Raw genomic sequence first — 25,687 nt, 5'->3', positions numbered from 1 at the left:
TACTCGCTAGTAACCACAATAGACAATTAAATCTAACTGGGGACACTGTGTGGTTTGCTTTGTTTGCATTCCGAGCAAACCAACAAATCAATGAATAAGGAGTTAGGTTTGAAAAGAACTTGGGATGGTTTTTTTACCAACCACTTCCTATATATAGAGTTATTTTGTTCCCAGACTTCAATTCCTTTTAAATGAAGAAGCCAGACAATTGCAGGAATGACTGAAATACAATAGCTTTTATTTTATACCATGTTTGCTTCAGTGCAGGTCACCGCCACATGAACATGAAAAAATTTAGACAAAGTGACAAACAAACCAGATGTCATTTTCTGTTTTGGATTGCACGAATAATTAATTGGGAAAACGATCAGTGTCATTACCTAGTTAGTAGAATGTTTTTGTCGCACTCATTAAATCTAAGGATACAAAATCTAAAATCTTACTCTTAGCTCTAATTAAACTCGCCACAAGCAGCAGTACTAGTATCTATGAATAAATTTTTAAGAAAGTACTGAGAACTTATTATTTATTTATTTTTTATTTTTTATATGCATATTCAAACCTTGCACTTCAATCCTTGTGTTGAATACTAAATGCACGTACAACATGCTGCCTTGTAATCGAGTACTCGATTGGCTATATTCCAGGCAAATAATCTCCGTATGATAAGTTATTGCTGTGTCGTGGGATCTTTAGGCAGAAAATGACGTGTAATTCAGGTCTTCAAAAAAATGCAGAGGTATGGACAATGGCGTAGTTTAGTTCAAACAACGCCATCCAAATTTTTTATGAAAAAATTGGTAGTAATTTTTTAAAAGATAAAAAATAATTTAATTAATTAAATATTTTATTATGACTTAAAATATCTAATAAGTTTAATAAACAACACTCCTATTTTTAAGTTCAAATATAAAAAATTAGATTTTTTATTTATTTAATTTAATATTATTTTATATTTTACTATTTATTTAAATTAATTTTTTTATATGATAAAAATAATAAAATATTCAATAAGTATTAATATTATTATATTTGTATAAATTGATAAAAAAAAATTAATAAATATTATAAATTTTAATATTTGTCCTTCTAATTTCTTCTTTATATATTCAATTTTTTATATAAAATAATAATAAAAAATCAAAGAATTGATACATTTTTTAAGAGGAAGGCTAATATTTAAGAAAGAGAACATATAACTTTTATAATATCAACACATGTAGATAGTTCTTCTACTTTAATGAATCACGAAGAAAAAGTGAGATATGATCTTCAAAAGTTCAAAAAGTTACATATGATGGTTTGATCTTAATTTTTTGGAGCGAGACTCTGGAAAACGGCTTTAAATTTGGCAATATCACTCAAACCTGAGAGATGATGTTAGACGAACTTATCTTAAATGGGATCCATATCAAAAGCATTTTAAAAATTATCCTCTATCTCCCTCAAAATTTTGTTTCAAGTTCTGCCACTGGGTATGCCCCTTAGATCCCTACCAAAATAAGCCAAATTAAAATTCTATTATATTTATAGTATAAATTATTGAAATAGTATCTATTTCTTTTTTACAAAAATAATTTTTAAAGATATATACAAATAATAATTAAGTTCTTAACTATTTTAGAAGTATAATAAAAAAATATATCATATTTGTTATACATGGTAAATGACTTTTTTATACTTAGAAAATGAGAAAACCATTTAAATCGAATTTTTGTAAAAATATTTGAATAATTATTTTAAAAGATGTACACAAAAAATGAAAAAAATTAAAAACAAATTCGATTTATATTTTTTTCAAAATTTTTTAAAAAAAAAACTAAAAAAATATTTTTTCAATACTTCTTACAAAAGAGTATATCAAAATTTGATTTTCAAAATTGTTTTTAGAGATGAAGTGATCTCATTTTTTAATAATATTTATAAAAAATATATCAAAATTTAATTTCAATAATTATTTTAAAAAATGTATTTAATTTTTAATTATTTTAATTATATTTTAAATACCTTAAAATTTATTCATCGTTCGTATTTTTTGAATTTATTTTTATTAATGATATAAAATTTCGGATGTCATTTTAGTAATTATCATCTTATTTATATAAGGGGGGTATTGGGGGGGTTAAGTTGTTTCATATATCTGCAATAAAAGCTCATGGTCTGTGGAATGAGTAGTGGTCAATGTGAGACATTATATATGCACCATCAAAATGCAATATATTAAAAATAATGTTAAATGGACAGTAAATATTATTATTTGTTAGTTAGTATTTAGTTAATAATAATTTGTATTTATATTTATATTTATTAAAAATTTACATACATAAATTAATATATTTATATTTATATTTTTAAAATTTTTATACATAAATTAATAATATTTATTTATTAAAAATAATTTAATATTTATGCTGGTCAAATAATAATAAAAAAAAACTAAAAACTGCTATCCAAAGAATTTTTCATATATTAATTAATAATCAATAATCACTATCTTTTGTGTCAAAAGCGTCCCTATGCAAGATGCAACAACAACTCTGAACTATTTTTTTTTTCCAAAGAGCTCTCCAATAATTCAATTCTAGCCCCCGGTTCCTGCTGCTTAGTTTCCTACTTTCCTATCGGAATCAGATCAACGATAATAAATTCCTCTACGGTATATATATTATGGTACATTACATTATAGAGAGATAAGAGATCGAGTAGGATTGTGCTTCAAAGAAGGAGTATATGGAGGCAGGGACTCATGGAGTATACATAATTAATATAATTTTATTCTATCGCCCACTTCCTTTTCGCAATCAGTAGTAATAAACTTGTTAAACATATGCATAATTTATCAGTAAAATTTACATTATAAAATTATATAATTAATTAACAACTAACATTAATAATATAAAATATCTTGTTACGACAATATGTCAATATATAAACTAACTAACGTATACTTTGATAAAAAAAAAAAATTGTTTTTACTAGCAAGTCATAGTACGTCGTTCCTATTTCCTAATGATATCTGCATCTCTCGTCTCTTTACTCTCATACAGTCGAATGAAAATGATATGTGTATTATTTCCAACTAATAAAGAATCGCGACCACGTGAGTATAAGAAACAAACGAAATGAAGAAGTAACCAAAAGAACAAAAACGAAATGAAGAGTAGTTATCCAATTTCTTATACGAGAGCATGCAAAGGGGTGATAAACTGATAATGCACACAGTCAAATAGAAGTGACCTATCACACCACATAAAAGTTAGCTATTTCTTAGAAAAGCAATCTATTATCTATTATTTATTATATATTATTAATTTTAAATAATTAAAATATATTTTATATTATTTTTTATTATAATTAAAATTAATTTTTTTAAATTAATTTTTTTTATTTATTTTTTTGTTTCTCTCATTCTTTCATCATTTTATCTCCTCTATATATTATTATTAATGACTAATTACAAATTTAACAATTAAATATACAACATGATATTTTTTAATTACATTCAAATTAAATTAATATTAATATTAAAATTAAAATATAACTATATTGTATATTATATATTACTATAACTAATTTAATAGACAAAATATATCATATGACATTTTCTTATTAAAAATGAAAAAATAAAAGCACTTCCTTCCAAAATAATTAATAATAAACTCCCTTCTTACATTCTTTTATTTATCTCTCTCCCCTTTCTATTTCTCTCGATTCTTTTCACTTTATATATAATTTATAATTTATATTAATAATTTGATAAATTAAATTGCGTTATTAGATTTTTTTTTATCATAATTAAAGTAAATTTTTTCTTTTAAAATTACCAAACCCTCCCTCCCATTCTTGTTCTTTATCTTTTTTTTTTCTTTTCTCTCATTCTCTTTTTTTCTCTGTATTTATGTTCTACAAAAAGTAAAATTAACAATATAATATAATTTCAAAAACAAAAGATATTATTATTATTATATGCATATTTTTTTATTTAATTTTTAAAATTTTATTATTTATTTTTTAATTTATATTATTATTTTTTTTCAAATATTTATTACATATAATTTAAAAAAAATACTAATATTGTGATTAAAAGTTAGAATCAAGATTCAATTATTTTTTTAAAAAATAATTTTGAGTTAATTTTATAATTATTAATATAAATTTTTTTATGCTAATATCTAATTATATTTTTATATACATAAAGAAAAAATATTATTTTTAAATAATAAACATAAAAATTAGTTATTTTTATTTGTATAATAAATTTAACACTTAATCAAATATAAAAATAGTATACACATTAAATTTTCTCAAATTTTAGATAATAAATATAAAAATTAATTATTAATAAAAATTAAACTCTTTTATATAAAAATAATAACTAAAAATTTTATTATTTAATTTTTTTTATCTACGAAAATTCTACTCTTTTTAGTTAATGAAACTTTTGTTCCATACAACGTTTTTATAAAAATAATTTAATTTTATAAATCTTTTATATTATAATCTATAATGTTAAAATATAACTGATATAATTTTAAAATTTATATTTCTATAATAATATTTCAGGTTTACATCAAATTTGTAACAATTGCCTAGCTAATTAGCAGTAAGTAGAACGAAAAAAGTAGATAGGTGCAGTGTAAAATGATGAAAGAATGCGCTGGTTTTAGAGGTAGATAAATGAATTATACATTGTGCATACAATAATTATTAATTAAGCATTACTAGGACGGCTAAGACTAATACCAAAATACCATTATGCTGCTTAAAGGAGCAAACTACAAAAGATGAAGTTATGAGCTGCCACTGCCGTAGATCGGGGGGTCCACCGCAATCTGACCAAGTGAGCCCATGGGCCCCACCACTTTATCCCCATGTGAGTCAAGACTCCTTCCCAGCTGGATCTGTCCAATTGCTGGGTCTTTTTTTCCTGGGTCCACTCTATTGCTATCGCTGCTAATAAGCGCCAAAGTTTATGTAACTATGTTAACCCAAATCCGATCCTAATAATCTGATTAAAGTATAAACACACGAGGTTAGCGGATAACAGTTTTCGTTTTCAATGAATAATAATAAAATGTTTAACAGAAGCTAAGTAGCTAACTGCATAGTGCATGCAAACGGTGAGTGAAAGAAACCGAAGAACGAGTGCTACTATGGCACCTGTGAAGTGTGGACGTCACTGATTATGACGGTGCACCGCAAAATGGCGAATATGGTTCCGCGTCACGTGGCTTTGTGCGTTGTTGGAATTCCTTTTCCTTTTTCTTCCTTTGTTCCCAAACTCCACATAAGCTCAGCTAGTTTATTATTATTATTATTATTCCATTCTCTCAAACCAGCTTATCTTAATTTCAACCCTTGCTTAATTTGATTTGCCACTCCTATTCCTTCTTTGGTTGTTGTTATTATTCACTTTGCACACCATTCTCAGTCACAATAATTAGGTGAATATGATTTTGCGCAATAAAGAAATAAATTAAGAATAAAGGAATCCTCTAAAAAAGGTAGAAAAGGGGCCGTTGGGGGGGGGGGGGGGTAAAGGTGTAAATGTGGTGTGATCAGAAGAAGAATGACAGTGCCGTTGGAAAGCGGAAGTGAGGGGCAAAATGGGGAAAATGGTGAGAAAATGTGAAAAGCACGCGAGAATGCAGTGATGTGAAGGCGAAGGGAAAATGATAGTGGTTGTTGCTGTCCATACAGTTACCTGGCTCAGCTTGCTTATCAGGCCGTCTTGTTTCCACAACTACCCTTTCCTCTCTATCTCACATTACTCACTAAAAGAAAAAACACTACTATATTGCTTCCTCTCTCTACCACTGTCGGAGACTCTCTCCTCTCTTGGCATTTTCTCATCGCAGCGAAATTGATCGTTTTTTGGTTCAGAGATACAGATACAGTTCTGGTTATTGAGGTGGAGCTGGATTTCAGTGATGGAAGCAGCAGGGGAAGACTGTTGCGTTAAGGTTGCGGTCCATGTACGGCCGCTCATCGCCGACGAGAAGCTTCAAGGCTGCAAAGACTGTGTTACCGTCGTTCCTGGGAAGCCTCAGGTGCATTTTACTGAAAGTCTGAATCACATTGTCGTTGAGTCGAGAATTTTTTTGGTCCTGCATTATATTGTGTTTTCCTCTTTCGGAATGAGTTATTTGGTTGTTGATGATTCTGATTTCTGCGGTGATCTGGATCCGAAATTTTGCTTACGTGACTAAAAGAGTTTTCTGACTAACGAGTTTGGAATTCACTTTTATGATCCGATGCTTGTTTGGGATATTTATTTGACTTCATTGTTCTATTTTTGGTGTAAGTTTCTGAAACGTCATTTTGGTGGCTACATTTTCGGCATTTGGAAGGGGAATAAGGCTTTTATCCAGTTTTTGCATATTTCGGCTTTGTCCCTAAGGAAACGATCTTAGACCGAAAGTAAAGCATTGTTTTCAACGGTTCAACTTTAGCATTGAAAGAAGTTGAAGAAAGAAATAATTATTAAAACAAGTGATTTTTCAAATCTAAGGCAGTAATTTATTGTCGTTCATATAGAATCTTACAGCAAGTGCATTTTTTTGGATATGTAAACTGGTTGTGGTTTCTAATTGTATTTTCATAATCCTTCAATTAATATAAATCATATATAAATCATTACGTACAAGAACTCTTTTTATAAATGAAATGAATTATTTTATTTAGGGATTGTGAATGCAAAGTAATTGTACATGATGACAAGCTGGTCTTTGTAAATGAAAGTAGCTTGTTATTTTCCTGGTATTGTAGCCATATAATTTCTTCTGTTCATGTTTTTTTTTTTTCAGCTTCTAATCATGTCACAATTCCACTGCTGTATCTGGTCAGAAAGCATCAGCTGATTTCTTTTTTGTCGATAGTTCATAGTTTCTTTTTCTTTAGTCTTTTATGAAGTCATCACACACACTGTATATTTCTGCATATGCTCCCACGTCCAATTGAAAGCATTTAACTATTCTTATTTTCACCCAGCGAAAGCATTCTTTATATTTTTTTATGTATCTACGTGCATGTGTTAGCATGGATATTAATTCTCATTTAAGTGTCTAAATATTTGGGCGGAAAATCATACGCTAATGGTTGCTGTAATACAGGTACAAATTGGTGCTCATTCCTTTACATTTGATCACGTTTATGGAAGCACTGGCTCTTCCTCGAGTGGCATGTTTGAAGAATGTGTTGCTCCTCTTGTTGATGGTTTGTTCCAAGGGTATAATGCTACTGTTCTTGCATATGGTCAGGTATGATTATTGCTTAAAAGGACTAGAGCTTGCCATTACACTTCTAATTATTCTGCATTTAAAACTTCCACTCCATTGCAGACAGGTTCTGGGAAAACGTACACAATGGGAACTGGCTTGAAGGATGGTTGCCAAACAGGAATAGTACCCCAAGTTATGAATGTCTTGTTTAACAAAATTGGAACCTTAAGAAACCAGATTGAATTTCGGCTGAATGTTTCCTTTATTGAGGTCTGTTTATGACTGTTTGCAGCATGATTTTCTTATTTTAATTGTTCTTTATTTTCTAGAGTTAATAGTCAAAATAGGCCTGAAAGTTATGCGTGTGTCAATTTGGTCCTTGAAAGATTAGATGCCTCAAATTAGCCTTGAAAGATACAACTGAGTTAGATTGGTATTCCGTTAGCTAGATGACGACATGTGGCATAAATAATTTTGTGACACGATATTGACAAGGAAAAGTATAGGTAACTAATAACATTCTTGAACAATGTGTGAACAATGTGAATTAATAGGGTTAAAAGAGTAAATTTAATGAGTAGCATTAAATTAGGGTGTAGTGTACTTGTATTTGATTGGTAGTTGTTCATGTTGTTCAAGATAATCATTGTTCCCCTAGCACTCCCCTATTGACAAAGGGATCAATTTGATTCATTATTGCATCTTTTAGGTACCAATTTGAGCCATTTGATCTTTTGATTCGTGATCTTTCAGGACTACTTTTGACCGTTATCTATCATTATCTGTAATTAATAGAATATATTTCATATGTGCAAAGTTGTTAAGAATATTTGTCTGAAAAAAAGCTTTTGATTGTAAAAAGATTCTTAAAGAGGAAGTGAGAGACTTGCTGGATCCCTCCTCCGTGAGCAAATCAGACACTGCAAATGGACATGCAGGAAAAGTGATTTCTCCTGGAAAGCCACCAATACAAATTCGTGAGACTTCAAATGGTGTCATTACCCTTGCTGGATCTACTGAAGTCAGTGTTACAACGCTAAAAGAAATGGCTACTTGCCTAGAACAGGGTTCATTGAGCAGAGCAACTGGAAGCACAAATATGAACAACCAATCAAGGTTGATTATGCAGTTTTCTTCTCATCTTTGAACTGCATAAATTTGCTTTTATCAATGAAATATTTATCTGAATTTAGACTCTTGAAAACTTTTGTATCGCTTACAAGGTACTAGTAGAGCAAGAGAGGTGCCACATAACATTCTATCAGATAATAAATCAATAACTAACTGAAGATATTTTATATAGTGTACCTTTGGCATCTCTTTGTTTAAACTCCCTGCCAATTTAAGCATCCAACAGTGCGATTGAGCTCATAAGCTTTAATTTGTATTGTTTCCTTTAAAAGCAGTTCCATATGGAATGTTTTGGAATTTCATGCTGAAAGTGAGTAATTAATAGATAGATCTTTTGTACTGCAAGAAGGCTTGCAATTTTGGAACACTCAATTTACTTGTAATTATCAGTGCAAATTAGACTCTTGTTCTTTTCAACATCTGTTTAACTGTTACTATTTATTCTATTGTAGTTCTCATCTATGAATTATGGTTCCTGATTTTATAAAAAAATTATTCTTATTCAATTATTTACTCAACTAGTCGATCGCATGCCATCTTCACGATTACATTAGAGCAAATGCGGAAGCTCAATATTCCTGGCGACAACAACTTGAATGATGCAATGAATGAAGAGTATCTTTGTGCAAAGTTGCACTTAGTAGATCTAGCTGGATCAGAACGAGCTAAAAGAACAGGTTCTGATGGTTTGCGTTTTAAAGAAGGTTAGTTTGAGACATGTTTTTACTGATATCTTTTAGGCTTGCTTTTGTGATAATGTATTGACTTGTATCTTTAACCTCTCAAATAGGAGTCCACATTAACAAAGGCCTTCTTGCACTTGGTAATGTTATTAGTGCACTTGGTGATGAAAAGAAGCGGAAGGAAGGCATTCATGTTCCGTACAGGGATAGTAAACTTACTAGGCTTCTGCAGGTTTGGTATCTTTATATCTAACCTTCTTTATGGAGCATATACTCCTCTTTGTTATGGCATTGCCTAGAAGAAAAGAAATAATTATTACTGATTATATACGAATCAGAAACCTGTATATTCAATCTTTTGTAACTAAGCTTTCTTTGATATTTGTAGTTAAAGAGTATTTTTCTTAAAGATATTTTTCATGGTTGACTATAATTGAATGGTTGCAGGATTCTCTTGGAGGTAACAGCAGAACTGTTATGATAGGTAGGTTTTCTTTATCTTAATTGTATGCTGTAAATTCTATTGTTTTGCCTCCTATAATTAACCTTCTATTGGTAAGCTTCAAACAAAGATAACAAAATCAGCAGTGTATGTGAAAAGAGCACAAGGCAGGCACAAATGTTAGCAATGAACAAGATTATACCTTAACTTTTAACAGATTTACTGAATGCAACATATCTTTGGAATAATGCTGCTTTCCCATTTTGTGTTTGGGATTTATTTCATAAACTGCCAAGTTGCATCTTAAGATTGGCTGTTGTTGAATTATTGTTTTTTCTTCATATATTGAAAAGATATTTCCTTTTCAGCCTGCATAAGTCCTGCTGATATTAATGCTGAGGAAACCCTTAACACTTTGAAGTATGCAAATCGTGCGCGTAATATCCAAAATAAGCCTGTTGTAAGTAGCTGTATAATTTCTTTGTTCCCAATTTGTTATTATTTCAAATCTATATTTGTTATTATGGTATTTGCTGAGCTCTTTTTTTATTTATATAATAGATCAATAGAGACCCCATGTCAACTGAGATGCTAAAGATGCGTCAACAGCTAGAGTATTTGCAGGCAGAACTTTGTGCTCGTTCTGGCAACTCTTCTGAGGAAGTTCAGGTACTTTGCTTTTGTTAGATTGAATCTTCAATGACGTATTTATTACCTAAATACATTTCCTAAAATGGGTTAGTACTTAGTAATAAAAATATTCACATTTACAGTGGATGGAAATCATGTGTTGGTTATTTAAAAAGAAAAGCATCCTATTCTAGCCTTTTAACTAATATAATTTGAAAGGGTTTGTTATCATACCACAAATATATACTCATCTTATAACTGATTATGTAGGTCCTTAAGGAAAGAATTGCTTGGCTTGAAGCTACCAATGAAGATCTCTGCCGGGAACTTCATGAATACCGCAGTAGATGCTCTGTTGTAGGACAATGTGACAAGGATGCTTATGTATGTTTTTTCTTCTGCTGATATTCTTGTTTGACTAAGTTTTTTCTCAGATACTTTTTAAATGCCAATGTTTGTGCTTTCACCTCTTGGCGTTTGATTCCACTTTATAAAGTGGATTCATGATATTTGCTGGATGGCTTATGGACACAAACCTTGAATACATTTCAGGATAGTAGTGCATGCAATGTGAAGATTGATGGTCTTAAGCGGAGCTTACCTATCATAGCACATGATTATTCAATGAGTGAAACAGCTGGTAAAACTATTCTGCAACGTGCTTTAACTATGTTATTAATGCCAGTTGTAAACAGTAAAGATGTTCTTGCTTCGCACCGGTCTTGTGCTTTTTCTGCTACTGCTTAATCAGTTGTTGCTAAAACTGACATATTCAGGGTATTAATTGCCAAATTTATCAGGTGAATCTAGGGAAATTGAAGAAGTAACCAAAGAGTGGGAGCACACACTTCTGCAAAATAGTATGGACAGAGAGTTACACGAGTTGAATAAACGCTTGGAGCAGAAGGAGGTTGTTATAATGCATATATTAATAATATATATCCATTATGTATTATGCATCAATGAATAACATATTTAATTTTAATCAACATAACAATGTGTCCTTGGTTCTGATATTCATATTGTGTCTTTGTTATCTTAGTAAATTGATTTGTTTTACTCGAGTCAATTTCCTCGGCAAAGTATGCACATAGCTCAATAACTTTGTGATGCTTCTAAAATTATCAGATTATTCATCATGATGGAGTTGAGTAGCTCCATATATATATAGAAGCAAAGTGGTTTTCTCGTAGCTCCATATATTATTGGAGAATTTAAAAACATTACTATTAAACTTTATTTGAGATTTGTCCATATTTTCTTCTGCTCGTTTTCTCATTAATGCACATAGTGGGATTGATGTATTTGCAGTCTGAGATGAAACTTTTTGGTGTATCCGATGCTGAAGTACTCAAGCAGCACTTTGGAAGGAAGATTATGGAACTGGAGGATGAGAAGAGAGTAGTGCAGGTTCTATAGAAGTTATGCAAAGTAATTTTGACCCTACAAAATTCATTGGTATTCATATATGCTTCGGATTTGCTAATGCAGAGAGAGAGAGATCATCTTCTGGCTGAAGTTGAAAACCTTGCTGCCAATTCTGATGGACAAACACAGAAACTAGAGGATACCCATGCCCAAAAACTGAAAGAACTTGAAGCACAGGTGGACAACCTAATTTCACTTTTTTACCAATTTATTTCTCCATTTGCAAGACCTAAATTGGAAGATATTCTTTAATTGCAAAATATTTTTAAAACTCTGCATGGTAGATTCTTGATCTGAAGAAGAAGCAAGAGAGCCAGGTCCAGCTTACGAAACAAAAGCAAAAAAGTGATGAAGCGGCAAAGAAACTGCAAGATGAGATTCAAGCTATAAAAGCCCAAAAGGTAGACGGCTTTTTTTCCTTCAAATCCATAGTTTTAATCACGTAATATACTCATTTTCTTCATAACCTGAATACTGTTGCAGGTTCAATTGCAACACAGGATCAAACAAGAGGCGGAGCAGTTTCGACAATGGAAGGCTTCTAGAGAGAAAGAGCTGTTGCAGGTATGAGGCTTCCCCTTATTCTCATTTTGTTAATCGGCTCATGCAACTGATCAACAATATCTAAAGAAAATGAAAATTCACCAATTAATTTTTATTTCAAGATGAAACAATTGTCTTTATCATTTGAATGTTTCTTTGAAAAAATAATAAACATCAATTTATGGTTGCTTTATAGTTCTCTAAAGCTTGCAAAAAGTACACATAAAAAACAGTTACGGGTCAGGGCCTGTTTTGCTTGCATCTTCCTTTATTATCGGTCTGCTAATTGATCACATTGTATTCATTATATGTTTATGAAAGCAGTTAAGGAAAGAAGGAAGAAGAAATGAGTATGAAAGGCATAAGCTCCAGGCTTTAAATCAGCGCCAGAAAATGGTAAGTATTTAGAATTTGTAAGATGGTTGCTTTACTAGTGAAACCTCATGGGTCTTATGTTATTGATTCGGTGACGAGTGATGACACCGGAAAATATGAGCGGTTTTAAACCATTATTCTTAGATTTCCACTACAGCAAATTTCAGGAAATTTATTAGTATCCAAGAGGTACAAAAATAAAGCATACTCAAAGTTGTTAGCTATTTCATTTTTTTTAGTAGTTAACATTCTCTCGGGCATAAATTTGCCTCTCTTCCACTCTTCTTCTAGATGTCAAATGTATGCAAAGCAAGCCTTTTTTTGGTCCGAAAGTTAAATGAAACTATTTTACTCTAGTTTTAAGAAGCCAACTCAAATAGGCATGATGTGAGTACTCATATTTATGTTACTTCCATTCAAAATGCATAATTCTTGATAGGATTTTAGTTTTATAGTTGACTTCTGTGGTTGGTCTGATGCATGAATAACCATGTTAATGAACATGTATTTTCAGGTCCTTCAGAGAAAAACTGAAGAGGCTGCAATGGCCACCAAGAGGTTAAAGGAGTTGTTAGAAGCTCGTAAAGTTTCTAGCCGAGACACTTCAGGTAATTAGTGGAAAAATAATCAAATAAGCTTTTGAGGAGTCCAAAAATTGATGTTGCCTTAATGCATTAAGAGACTAACTTTTAGTGAATTGCACTGCATAGACTATTCTTTTGTTTTGATATTCTTCTATTTCATCTTCCAGTTATAATTAATGGAAGTGGAACAAATGGCCAGGTAATGAGCTCTACTTCCTCCTTTTTGGTTTGCTTTATATCCACTATTCTTAAACAAGTTCTTTTTTTTAATCTTTTAGACCAATGAGAAGTCCTTACAGCGGTGGCTTGATCATGAATTAGAAGTCATGGTCAAGGAGCACGAAGTTCGTTTTGAATACGAGAAACAAAGCGAAGTGTAAGTAAAACATGTTCATTTATTAGTTTTGTGGCTGATTGATGTTAGGGTAGTCTTTAATTTCATGATGCAATCTTTAGGCGAGCTGCCCTTGCTGAGGAATTAGCAATGTTGAAGCAAGTTAATGAATTTGCTGCCAAAGGTCTTAGTCCTCCAAGAGGAAAGAATGGATTTGCCAGGTTTTCTTTCTATTCATCTATTGTGTAAATCTAATTTAATTTGCTGATTCATACGTTGTTACTGTTGAAAGAATTGCATGGAATATAGAAAGGATAACATTGATATTCCTGATTGCTTTTTAACAATTGTCTTTCTCAGAGCATCCTCCATGTCACCAAATGCAAGAACGGCCAGAATAGCTTCACTGGAGAGCATGCTAAGCATATCATCTAATTCACTTGTGGCAATGGCTTCCCAGCTTTCCGAGGCAGAAGAACGAGAACGGGCCTTCACAAATAGGGGACGCTGGAATCAGTTGCGCTCAATGGGAGAAGCCAAGAATTTGCTTCAATATATGTTCAATTCGGTCGCAGATGCTAGGTGCTTTATTTGACATCAACAGCTTTTTCTCCGCTATCAGTGTTTGTGTTTCCCCATATTATAGAAATAAGCAAAGTGAACAATTTGATATTTGAACATGAAAAAGGCACCTATTTAAAAACCGTGTTGAATTACTGTATAAGTAATACATATACTTCGCAATTTAGAGTGGCATATGCTACTTTATACATTGAATCTGAATTATACGTTCCACCTATGTTAACAACAGGTGTCAACTCTGGGAGAGGGACATGGAGATCAGGGAAATGAAAGATCAAATCAAAGAACTTGTTGGTCTGTTACGCCAAAGTGAGATGAAGAGAAAGGAAACCGAGAAGGAGCTAAAGATGAGAGAGCAAGCTGTTACAACCACGTTGGCTACACCAACTTCTGTAAGATTATTGTTGCTTGGAAGCATTATGAATTAATTTGAAGGTTTAACATCCTATTTAGCATAATTTTACAGTTTTTAATACTTAGTCTCAATGGACATGTAAGTTATTGCTGCAAAAACGATAAAAGAGTTATTGTTGAGGATTGTTAGAAAGCTTTGCAGATTCTCACCAGTCATGAATATCTCCTTTTGTTTGGCATTCTATTACTTCAGTAAATCTTAGTGATTCTCAGCTGTCTATTGCTTTCCTTTGTTAGTATGTAGTAACTTCTCATCGCTCAACATTAACAGGGAAACACTCCAAATTCATTGAAACACTATGCTGAAGATATGAAGGGTCCCTTATCTCCAATGTCTGTGCCAGTACCAAAACAGCTAAAATTTACACCTGGGGTTGTTAATGGCTCTGTGAGAGAATCGACAGCCATAGATCAGGGTAGACGGGTAAGTTGATATTCATTTGTAAAAAAAAACTTTGTCATATGTCTTTCGCTGGCTATTTATGTCAAATTTGCTGCTATTGCAGATGGTACCTATCGGGCATCTTTCGATGAAGAAACTAGCAATTGCAGGACAAGCTTCAGGCAAACTATGGAGGTGGAAACGAAGTCATCATCAGTGGCTGTTACAATTCAAGTGGAAGTGGCAGAAGCCATGGAGACTATCAGAATGGATTCGGCACAGTGATGAGACAATAATGAGATCAAAGCCACGTTCACAGGCTTTGACACATATCTTGTGATCATTACTGTGGCTCGGTATTTTTTGAGCCACAAGAATGACCCTAGTCACAAGGCCCTGGAAATAACAGAACACTGGGTTCAGGTAGCATTAGTAAACTTTTGTTATTAGTTTATTTCTTTAAACAGTTTCATCACTTCATGCAATCTATTTGTCTGACATGGACTTCTTGCAAGATTATATCCTTCAATGGAATATCCTCCTTTTAAAAAAATAAATATATCTCCATCTTCTATTTTTATATTTTTATCTGATTCTATGCTATAAAGGTTACCCGTTGATGGAATATATTGTTCATAGCTGTGCTGACATTTCCTTTCTTTTGAAAACTGACAATTTAAGATGCATTGATCTAACATTCCACGTTTCTTGCAGCAGCGTAATATAAGTAAGTGGTTGCTGAAAGATATGCACCTATCAATCTTCAATAAGGCTGTCCAGATTTTGCATATTCTGCCATAATTGCTGTGTATGGAGCATCTTGTGAGGTGTGCTGCAAAGGAATGTTGCCCACTGCAGCGCAAATCTCGGGAAATAAAAAATACATGCGTAGATCTTCACTAGTCAAATTATGTTTGAAATTAGCTTGTTCATACCAACACTAGGAGAAAAATAGGATATTTTTTATGAAGTTCTGAAAATGTGTATTGAAGGTCCTTTATTCCATGTTGCAAAGTAAGAATTTTGTGGTAGTTTTGTGTTTACCCAATTGATTTCGTTGTCCATAGGTTTTAAGATGCATATTTAAGTCGCATAAATGAAGAAAATTCTTCTGTAGTTTTTTTCCCTAGAAAATCCTGTGGGGATTCTTGTGTGTAAAGATAGGTTAGCATATTGACAAGAGATTCTGCAATACAGGTTTCGTAACAAAAGGATGATCACGACGCGTCAACTTTTCCATTCTCCTCTCTCTTTTCCTTGTTTTTTCTTTGATGAAAATTTCTTTCGTTCCTTCACTTCCTTGCCTAACAAATTTTGGGTTACAGCTCTTAATGCTTCACACAATGTAATTCCAAATGAAACTTAAAACTTTGATGCCGGACCGGCGGACCGTTCGTTACTTGTATAATGTATATATCTCCATGACTCCATCGTACTTGTTTGTCACTGCTTGCTGATCAAGTAAGTGATCAGGACCAGAAATCAGAATGATGAGCTTTAAGTGAAACGATAGAATTTAGTTTTTACTAATTGTAATTTTGTTTTGTTTTATTATTTGATACATTTTTCTCCGTTGCATTACAGGTGTTAGTGAAAATAAATAGGTAAAAATTTCTTGTTCAAATGGTAAATAGAACTGTGTTCTATCAGGTTGGAGCCAATTCGTTGCAAGCCAAAATTAATAAGTGAGTTGGTCAATTTTTTGATAAACTAGAAAGATAAAAACTCACAGCAAGTGTTTTTATATAAAGTTGATAATTAAGAATTGTTAGATTATAATTTAGTCAAACTTATTAAATCATCTAACGATTCTTAATGTCAACTCCACATGAAAATAACTGCACGTAAGTCTTCACCAACTACAAAATGTATGCTCAAAATGAAGTAGAGTTTTGTTATGGCAATGGGGGCATGGCCCCGCAAAGTTTTTATATAAACATTAGTAGTCTCTTCACATAGAGTATTATTTATCCAGTTGGTTTTTTTTTAGGTATTTAGATCATGTCTAGTAGAAAACTCATCTCAATTTCTATTTATGGTTCATCTGTTATAAAAGTAACTCCACATCAGCTTTTGCATCATAAACAGTAAATAGGAACTCAAAACTTCTTTCCTTTCTCCATTAGGAGGAACTAACTTTAGTCCATGTTGTGGTCTCATATAATTAATTAATTAAAATACTTAAAATCAATGTAATTATTTTTTTCAATAATATTATTTGAATTTATAAATTTAAAAATAATTCACTATTGAAAGATATAAATATTAAAACATTCATATATAACAATAATGCACAATATATAATTCAAAATTACACTAATTTGTAAAATTACTTAATATAAAGAAAAACATAATTAAGCTCTATAGTTGATAAAAATAAGTAACCCAACCAAAAATTATTTTATAAAATGTAAAAATTAAATTATTTTTTTATGTAAAGAAATTTAATTAATTATAATTTAATACAATAATATAAATAATATTCAATATTTATTATGATATAAATAATTAATATCAATTATAAATTAAATAAAAATAAAGTTATTTAATTATATTAATTATTATAATTATTAATAAATTAATTATAATTTAATTATTATTTAAATAATTAATATAAATTATTAATTAAATAAAAATATAATTATTTAATATAATTATTTAATTAATTAAAATTTTATATAATTATTTATTTTTATAATAATTTATTATTTGACAAGTTATTATTAGTTATCACAAGTCTTGATTTAAAAGAATTCTCCTCTCTCTAAAATCTTGTAAGAACTCTTTTTTTTTTTCCTCCAACGGTTGATTTCTCTTTTTTGTCAGAAAGTGTTATTGGAATTGGAGCTTTGGATTTGCTCTTAACTTAATAACTTGAATACTTGGGTTCGAATTCATACTCATTCAAATTTTGACTAACTTAAAAAAATCAATTAAAAATAAACGATAAATCTGCAGTGGTGTTATTATTATTATTATTATTATTATTATTATTATTATTATTAGTAGTAGTAGTAGTACACTGTACACGAGCTGTATATTTATTATTGTTATGACTAATTGATTATTCACCGTTTTGGTTATATTATTGTTATTGTTACTTGTTAGTTAATATTAGAAATACTAGTAGTCTAGTACTATTAAGATTATTATATTATTATTAGATTATTATTATTAGCACAACTGTTGTTATTATTATTTTTAATAATTTAATAAGTTTTTGAAAATACAAATCGCTTGTGTTGTTCGAAACAGGAAAAAAAGGTAAAATGCCAAACACAACGTGCATTTTACAGGTTTTATTTCAAAACAAAAATTTAAACAAAACACAACCTACATTTTGGATTGTTTAAAAAAAAATAAAAATAAAGCCCAACTTACGATTTCTACTAATACAAAAAAGTGAGCCCATAATTGTAAAGGGACAACTGTACCCTGTAGCTTGTGCTTTATGTAATTCTCTGGGCCTAGGCCCCGTATACTTACCGAAAACAAAAAAAATACCAAGTAGGTAAAGTTTAAGCAAATACGTTAGTACCGACCAAAAAAAAAAAAAAGCAAATACGTTAGTAATTTAGTATCAGGTACCCGAAAGAAAAAAGCAAATACGTTACTATTTACAACAGACAATAAGGCATCATCTTTTGATTTCTATCTAAATCTTATTTTCATAAAACTAACACTACTCTTTTTGTCTTTCTAAGTTCTATCCACGATTTATATAACAGTAAAAATAAGTAAACCCCCTCAAATTCAAAAGAATGAATTTCCCGCATGACAGGTAGCACTGCTACTACTGCCGCAAGTCCAATTCAGTATTATTCTCCAATAATACAATCTCCTTGATCTCCTGCAACATCTTTAAGACTTGCCACATGGTGGGTCTCTGCTCCGGCGAGGTCAAGCTACAAGTCGTAGCCACCTGAAGAAGCATGTCCATTCTACTATCATCACCACCATTGTCATCCCTTATGGACCTCACCCAACTCAACATATCGCTCGGAACCAAGAATGGTACCTCAGAGGGAGATTTCCCAGTGAGAAGCTCCATGAGCAGAACCCCATATGAATAAACGTCTGATTTGGGTGTTGGTTGGTGATGGTGCTTGGGATTGCGAGTCTCCGGAGCCCTGTAGGCGGCGGAATCAGCATCTTCATGCAAGTCTGATGGGTTGGCCAGAAGGGTGAGGCAATAGTCCGTGATGCAGGCCTCGAAATCAGGGCCAAGGATAACATTGGAGGATTTGAGATTGCCGTGAACCAATCTCCATGCTTGGTGGATGTACGACAAACCCTGTGCTACGTCTTCTGCTATTTTTAAGCACGATGTCCAGTGCAATGGCCTTGCCCTGCTTGATCTAGAACCTGTGCCACATTATATATATAATTAACAAAGGGATCCCATTTATTAATACTATCAAATTGACATCTAGTGATTCGAGTCTTCTTTTTTCGCATATGGTTAATAATTACTAACTTTAGTTAGAGAGACTTCATGTGGTCCAAAGACTTTATATGGGAGTTTAGATATATTCATGAATCATCATGTCACGGAATATGAATGAATTACTATGTTAGTATTTAGGTAGGAGATCAGTCGTCTCAAAAGAGAATAAAACTCACGACAGAAAATACGACAAAAATCATCTCCACATAGTGGGGTAGGGTAGGAGATAAAGAGAAATTTGGCAGTTGAGTCAACAAAATTTGGTATGTAGCTGAAAGTTCAAAACTTCATCTATAGTTTCTTCATCTTACCCAAAGTGAAAGTCCAAGACCATAGTCTCAGTATATTATAGTACACTATACAGCAATAGTTAGCACTTAGAACTCAAAATCATAACCCACTACCCTGTCAAAAAAAAAAAAAACATAACCCACTATATATGCAGGAAGGATGGTAGGACCCAGATCGAAATATTAGATTCAGGGCATTGCTGTGGCCATTGGTGAAGCCAATTAGCAAATGTTATAATCAAGACAACCAAGAAGAATGGGTTCCACCTCCTGCAGTATGTATTTAAAGCTCCTAAACAAAACGCAGGATCCTCCTTCTGTCCAAAAACGACATCAATTTTTAATGCCTTCTTAATGTTCCTACCATCTCACTCCCACGAACTTATATGTTACGCCCATATTTCATCTTTCACCGTTCTCGGGCAATGACTACTCCAATTATGAGTTTTTTTTTCAAAAAATAAAAAAAAGCATCGGTACTTGCTTGTATTGTAAATTTGTAACCATCCTTACACCCAATGAAATAAATTTTCGATATATTTATTGTTCACATTGTTTAATATTTTTATTGTCTTTCTATATTTTTCCTATTCAAAAAGAGAAAAATATAGATAAATAATAAAAATATTAAACAATATAAACAATAGATATATTAGATATTCAATTTATTAAGTATACGAATAATTATGTTAGTATTAAAATTTAGATAAATAATTTAAAAATGTATTATACTTTTATTTTATTGGATCAATTTTAAAGTTCATTGTTCACGAGATCACAAAAACCAAGCAAAATCCTTCAAAAAGACATTTTATCTGTGTTTCCGCCACCTGAGTTTCCACCATTATGCTAGCCCTTAAATTTTTCTAGAGAAATACTAGTAATAATTAATTACACACACCTAAACCTAATCTACGGAAACTAGCAGTCACTACTCACTAGTGACTAGTGAGCAGTTCTCAGCAAGATTCTCGCTGGGAGTGCCGCTTGAAAAAAGTTCAAACGCTATCACATGACAAAAAGAGAATTTTCGAAAGGTGTTTCACGCCTTCACGGATTAAGTATTTTCTCATTTTGATTATCATCTTTTTGTCTTCTAGTAAATAAAGCATCAACTATTAACTACAATTACATTACCAATATCATAATTAATAATATTAAAAGTGAGCAAGTTTGAATGTACCGTGAATGAGGGAGAAGAGGCTGCCATTGGGTTGGTAATCGTAGATAACGAGCCTCTCATCCTTGGCCTGAAAATAAGCCCTTACAGGAACCAAATTGGGATGGCGAAGGCCACCCACTGATTCCATGTGTCGCTCGAAAACCTCCTTTGTTGCATGTGCACCCATCTTCCCAGCATCAAGCCTCTTAACCGTAACGATCAGACGGTTATCAAGAACCGCCTTGTAAGTCGTGCCCAAACATCCTCTCCCTAAAAGCTCCGCAGAACCCTTCATCAGCTGCTCCAGCGTGTACACCTGCGCCTCCCCCGCACAGAATACTAAACTCCCACTCTTCGCCACTACCTGTGCCCTCCTCACCTTCTCCTCCAGCTCTCTTTCTTGCTCCACCTGCATTGCCGCCGCTGCCTCCGCCGTCGCCGCCGCATCCGATCCCATGTACCCTGACCTGATTGCTCCTTCCTTCTTGTTCTCTTCTCCTCCGCTGCTCCTCCTCTGCCTCCTCACGGCCACCGCGAAGCACACCAACGATGCCACGAGAACAACCACTCCCGCGGAGAATCCCACAATCACTGCCGTCCTGTCTCGCTTCTTCTCGTATGGCTGCCGGAAAATGCCATTAACGCCGTGAACTTCCGTGCTCTGGCCGAGAACCACTGCTGGCGGAGGCGAAGACACCGCTATGGGGCCGAAAAACGGCGTACTCGGATGGCATTCCTTGTGGATGATTTCGCCGCAGAGTCCCGGGTTGAAAGAGAAAGAGGAAGCATCAAAACGGAACAATGTAGGTGTGAGGGGAACGGCGCCGGTGAGGTTGTTGCAGGAAACGTCAAACGTTTTGAGAGAAGACTGGTTGAAAGGAGGAACGGTACCGTTGAAGTGGTTCCAACTCAAGCGAAGGGAGTAGAGGCGGTCGAGTTTGGTGAATGCAATTGGAATGTGACCGGAGAGGTTGTTGTGGGAGAAATCCAAGGTTCGGAGCCTGTGGAGGGAGAAGAGTGAAAGAGGGAGAGAACCGTTGAAACGGTTGTTGTGGAGAAAGAGACTCTTGAGGTTTGTGAGACCTGAGAGGTCCGGTATGGGTCCGGTTAGGGAGTTATTGTGAAGGCTCAGCACCCGGAGCTGGTCCAGCTTTGACAGTGTGTCCGGAGCGAAGACGCCACCGAGATCCAAGTCCTGGATGACGAGGCGGACCACTCTGTTTGCGGCGCATTGGACTCCTTGCCAGTGGCAGAAGCGGTGTTGTGCGGCGGCGCTGGTGTTGGCGAAGTTGAGACGGTTATTGAGATCGGCTTTGGACTTGAATGCCATTAGGGAGACGGCATCTTGAGGAGGCAGTAAACAAGATGCATTATTCCACAACAACAACAGTAACAGTGAGAGAAGCAGTTGTGATAAGGTTATATTGGTCATTCTTGAATCTAAGATCAATGCAAGTGAGGTGAAGAGTATGAATGAAAGAAAGAAAGAAATGGAAGGTGGTGGAGTGAGATGTTGTGTATTTTTATTTTTTGAATTTATGTGTCTTTGTCATTGTGTTTATGACTTTATGTCGAGTCACAACTAAGAAAGGAAATGATGTTATGGTATAATGGGGGTTTCACAATTTACAAGGTGCAAGGAGAGAGCACAAAGAAAGAGAAGGAAAAAGGCAGAGTAAGGAGGGAATGCAATGCAAGCAGTAGGTGACAAAAGAGCATACGGAGCAGCTGTCCTATTATGGGGACAACTGCTCAGAATCACGTGAATATCAACTACGTACCAGTAACTCTCACCACAGAGAAAGAAATAACAGATCTCACCCAATTCCTCCTCATTCTTGTGCTTCACAACTTTTCTGTTTTAGTATAGTATAGTATGGTATAATATAAGGAAAACTCTAGGGTTAACAATTTTATTAAATTTTAGTCAGTATATAATTAATAAAAAAAGTGAATAATCTCATATTATTAAAAATATTATTAATTATTATTTGATAGTTATAAATCACAAAAATTATTAATCCCTAATACTTCTCAAAAAATGCAAATACATCATAGTATTACCATTTATTTTCCCCCCTTAACTTCTAAGTCCAAGGTGGTGTAGGTTTAAAAAGTATTGCAAGCTCATAGATAAGGACGGGTAATTGTATGCTAGATATGATGGCATTAGTGCTTTTGATTGATTGATTATTGTAGGGCGGTGTGCCATGCAGCATGGCATGTGACCTCGTAATTCTTTTGTGTGTAACTGGCCCTTCTACCTACGTTGTAGCTCAAACCGAAATTCATAGACACAAGGGGCAACAAAAGCTTTTATTTAATAAAGGGTTAAAGAAACTTTGGAACTTTCATATTACATGGCTACTAAGTTCTTTGAATAAATTATCAATCCCGCTAGAAAATCAATAAAGATCTAACCAACAATAAGACAACAAACTTTTAATAAATTATACATGTATACCATGTATGGCTGTATTATCTTATCTTTAACTTTAAATTTCCGTAAGCACATTAACGAGAACTATACAATTGCAAAGAGAGTCTTCAGAGTCGAAGTGTTTTTCTTTTCTTTATTTCTTTTTGAACATTCACACCTCCAGATTTGGGCGTGTACATGTTTTAAAATGAAACAAGTTAAGATTAACACATTTTTTTTTTGGTCAAGAAGTGAAAGATTCGTTCAAAGCGGCCAAAAACAAATGTTGGGTCAAAAAAAGAAGCATCTGTCTAAGTGAGATCAGACCAATTCGTTTTGCCCCCCGTTGGTCTCTGGAGTGTAATCAAAATTAAATTAAAGTGGTATATAGATAAAAGTTGTTAGATCATAGATGAATTGATCAGTCTCTAATTTTAAGCATTATATTACAAACTAGTGTAATTTGAAAAGATTGAAATAAAAAGTATTAACTGGAAGTATCCTTCGTACAAGGGCTAGTGCCCCAAAAAATAAACCCTTCAGCACACCTGATTCATATCCAGGTTCTCTATCAAAGAAAAAATAGAAAAATAGAGCGATATAACATGATCAATTTCCTTCATTTTTCAGAATGAAAGAACAAAGAATTCTACAGTATTGAAAATAGCAAATCAATTTTACACTCCATTCCCTCAATGACCAAAATATCAGCTCAGATCAAACAATCTACGTGCTCTCATTCAAAAACTAGTGTATATAGCGTGTATATGCGCGAATTGAGTAATTAATTTTTTTTTATTATGTTGAATGATTAAGTTTATGATTGAGTTGGAATTGGTTGTTGAGGAAGTGAGAATTTGATGTGATTGTAATTAATGTAGATAATGAGGTAATCAGGTATTGGATGGTTGAGAGAGCATGGATGAATATTGATAATGTGAGTGAATAAGATTGAGCTTTGGTATGGTTTTGGGTTATTTTAAGGTAAAGAGTTGATGAGTTTTGAAGAATTTGAAAAATTTTGTCTTTTGGTAAAAATGAATTTTTGACTGAATTTGGCGGGACGTAACAATTTTTGGAGTGCTCTCGATTTTAAGTGAGAGAACATAAGATAAGAAGACACCACATCCAACTCAAAATTTTAAGGTAGTAAGTTAATGAGTCTCTCATCTTATAAATTCCTCACTCTTTCTTGCTTTCTTTGATGCGTGACTAATTTCATACACTCCTCACACTTATAATATTAACACATGCGTACGCGGAATTGGGAAGTTTTGTAACCTCGTGTACGTGGCAGGTGTCTTACATACGCAAGACAATGCGTCTGTTTTGGGTAAATGCGTCCGCATGATCTCTAGTTTTGCATAAAACGTATTTTGTTTTTGTTAACCGTTATTCGAACTTTCTAAACCTCTATAAACTCTGTTATGAATATAGAGCCGGTGTAATAGAGGGTAGAGGAGTTAGTAATAAGGCCTAATGCGTTGAGGTAGTGAATTGAGGAAAGATGAATTTCTTATAATAAGGACGCGATGAGAATGATTTTGATGTTTGATGATGATTATGTTTGATTATGATTAAAGATATGAAGCGGATGATCATGATGATGACTAGTAATGATAATTTATTATGATTGAGATATAATGAGGAGGATTATGACATTGAGAGATAATGATAATTGATCATGATTAAGATGTGATGAGAATGGTTGTAATATTGAGAGATGAGGATGATAATTTTGATTATTAATGGAGTGGAATAGAATTGAGAAGGAAATCAATAGTGAAAGTAACTCTGAGTTGAGATATATCTGCCCGAGAAGTATAGTGGAGTAATTTCACTTGCCACAGTAGAGTGATTCTACTTGCCGCAGTAAAGTAATTCTACTTGCCGCAGTAGTTCTACTTGCTCTGGGATGTGATTGCAATATGATGCTAGGATCAGTGCCAGTTTAGAATTTCACAAAATGAAATTTCGTTGTAAGCATAGTCTAGACCAACAAGTAGCTCCCACACTCAAAGTTTAGTTCAAAGCAAGGTTCTAAAAATCCGTTCGGACTGACCGGTCGAATCGATTGAACCATGAACCGCACAGAAAGACAACTCGGGCAAACAGCAAAACTGGAGAATTTGAAAATCGGAATTGAACCGATAAATCGGCCGGTAACCGGTCAGTCGAACCTAATCGTGACCCAGCCGATTTTTTGGCTGGGTAGCCAAACGTTCCCGTTTCAGCCTTTGCTTAGCCCTAAACCCCTAATTCGATCCTGAACTCCCCTTCTCATCGAGCTTCCAACTTGTAGAAGTGATAACGCCTCTCTCAGACTCTCACACGACAGGGGGTTTTGTCCAATCTCATCGAGCTCGTCGTCCGGTCGTCCCTCACCTCCGTCCAGCCACCGCCTCGTGCCGCCGCGGTCGTTCCTTCGAACAGCCACCTCCATCGCGCAGCAGCCGTTGTTCCTTCAAAGGTGCTCCACCACTGCTTGGTCACTTGGTGTTGCGGTCTTCGTGTTGCATGTTCTGTTGTAGGCGCCTTCGAGCTTCCAAGTAATTTTTTTAGATATGATTGTTTGATTATATCACTGTTGCATGTCTCTGTCTCTCTGATGAGTATGATTG

At 33.3% G+C, this 25,687-nt stretch overlaps 2 protein-coding genes across 3 annotated transcripts; one reads left to right on the top strand and one right to left on the bottom strand.

The window, feature by feature from the left end:
* The first annotated feature begins 5,528 nt into the window (after positions 1–5,528).
* Positions 5,529–15,987, top strand: LOC112706477 (kinesin-like protein KIN-4A). 2 transcript variants are annotated; one of them, XM_025757785.3, is made up of 26 exons: positions 5,529–6,050; positions 7,113–7,259; positions 7,341–7,490; positions 8,083–8,336; positions 8,874–9,055; positions 9,142–9,266; positions 9,482–9,518; positions 9,845–9,936; positions 10,038–10,145; positions 10,377–10,490; positions 10,659–10,746; positions 10,907–11,016; positions 11,418–11,516; positions 11,598–11,711; positions 11,819–11,935; positions 12,018–12,098; positions 12,402–12,473; positions 12,967–13,060; positions 13,204–13,235; positions 13,315–13,412; positions 13,493–13,591; positions 13,731–13,952; positions 14,182–14,344; positions 14,638–14,790; positions 14,873–15,171; positions 15,466–15,987. In XM_025757785.3, exons 1-25 carry the CDS (start codon positions 5,931–5,933, stop codon positions 15,086–15,088), a joined length of 3,087 nt encoding a protein of 1,028 aa, XP_025613570.1. In that variant the 5' UTR covers positions 5,529–5,930; the 3' UTR covers positions 15,089–15,171; positions 15,466–15,987. The 2 variants fall into 2 exon arrangements, with proteins under 2 accessions (XP_025613570.1, XP_025613569.1); XM_025757784.3 differs by having other exon boundaries at positions 15,463–15,987.
* A 2,377-nt stretch (positions 15,988–18,364) lies between these two features.
* On the bottom strand, positions 18,365–22,356 carry LOC112706476 (probable inactive receptor kinase At5g67200). The gene is made up of 2 exons (XM_025757783.3): positions 20,669–22,356; positions 18,365–19,113 (listed from the first exon to the last, which is right to left on the bottom strand). The coding sequence occupies exons 1-2, from the start codon at positions 22,077–22,079 to the stop codon at positions 18,542–18,544; spliced, it is 1,983 nt and encodes a 660-aa protein (XP_025613568.1). The 5' UTR covers positions 22,080–22,356; the 3' UTR covers positions 18,365–18,541.
* Between the last annotated feature and the right edge of the window lie 3,331 nt (positions 22,357–25,687).

The sequence above is a fragment of the Arachis hypogaea genome, chromosome 8, assembly GCF_003086295.3.
Source record: "Arachis hypogaea cultivar Tifrunner chromosome 8, arahy.Tifrunner.gnm2.J5K5, whole genome shotgun sequence".
Classification (NCBI taxonomy): domain Eukaryota; kingdom Viridiplantae; phylum Streptophyta; class Magnoliopsida; order Fabales; family Fabaceae; genus Arachis; species Arachis hypogaea.
Note: the sequence above shows the minus strand (reverse complement) of the source record. Positions and strands in the feature narration are given on the sequence as shown.

What these genes read in the sequence shown, in the direction of transcription:
- LOC112706477 (XM_025757785.3), top strand. Translation starts at nt 5,931, where the DNA reads ATGGAAGCAGCAGGGGAAGACTGTTGCGTTAAGGTTGCGGTCCATGTA. An exon ending in CTGTTCTTGCATATGGTCAG is followed by an intron (nt 7,260 to 7,340) that starts GTATGATTATTG and finishes ACTCCATTGCAG; the next exon opens with ACAGGTTCTGGGAAAACGTA. An exon ending in ACTCTTCTGAGGAAGTTCAG is followed by an intron (nt 10,146 to 10,376) that starts GTACTTTGCTTT and finishes CTGATTATGTAG; the next exon opens with GTCCTTAAGGAAAGAATTGC.
- LOC112706476 (XM_025757783.3), bottom strand. Translation starts at nt 22,079, where the DNA reads ATGACCAATATAACCTTATCACAACTGCTTCTCTCACTGTTACTGTTG. An exon ending in CCTCTTCTCCCTCATTCACG is followed by an intron (nt 19,114 to 20,668) that starts GTACATTCAAAC and finishes AATGTGGCACAG; the next exon opens with GTTCTAGATCAAGCAGGGCA.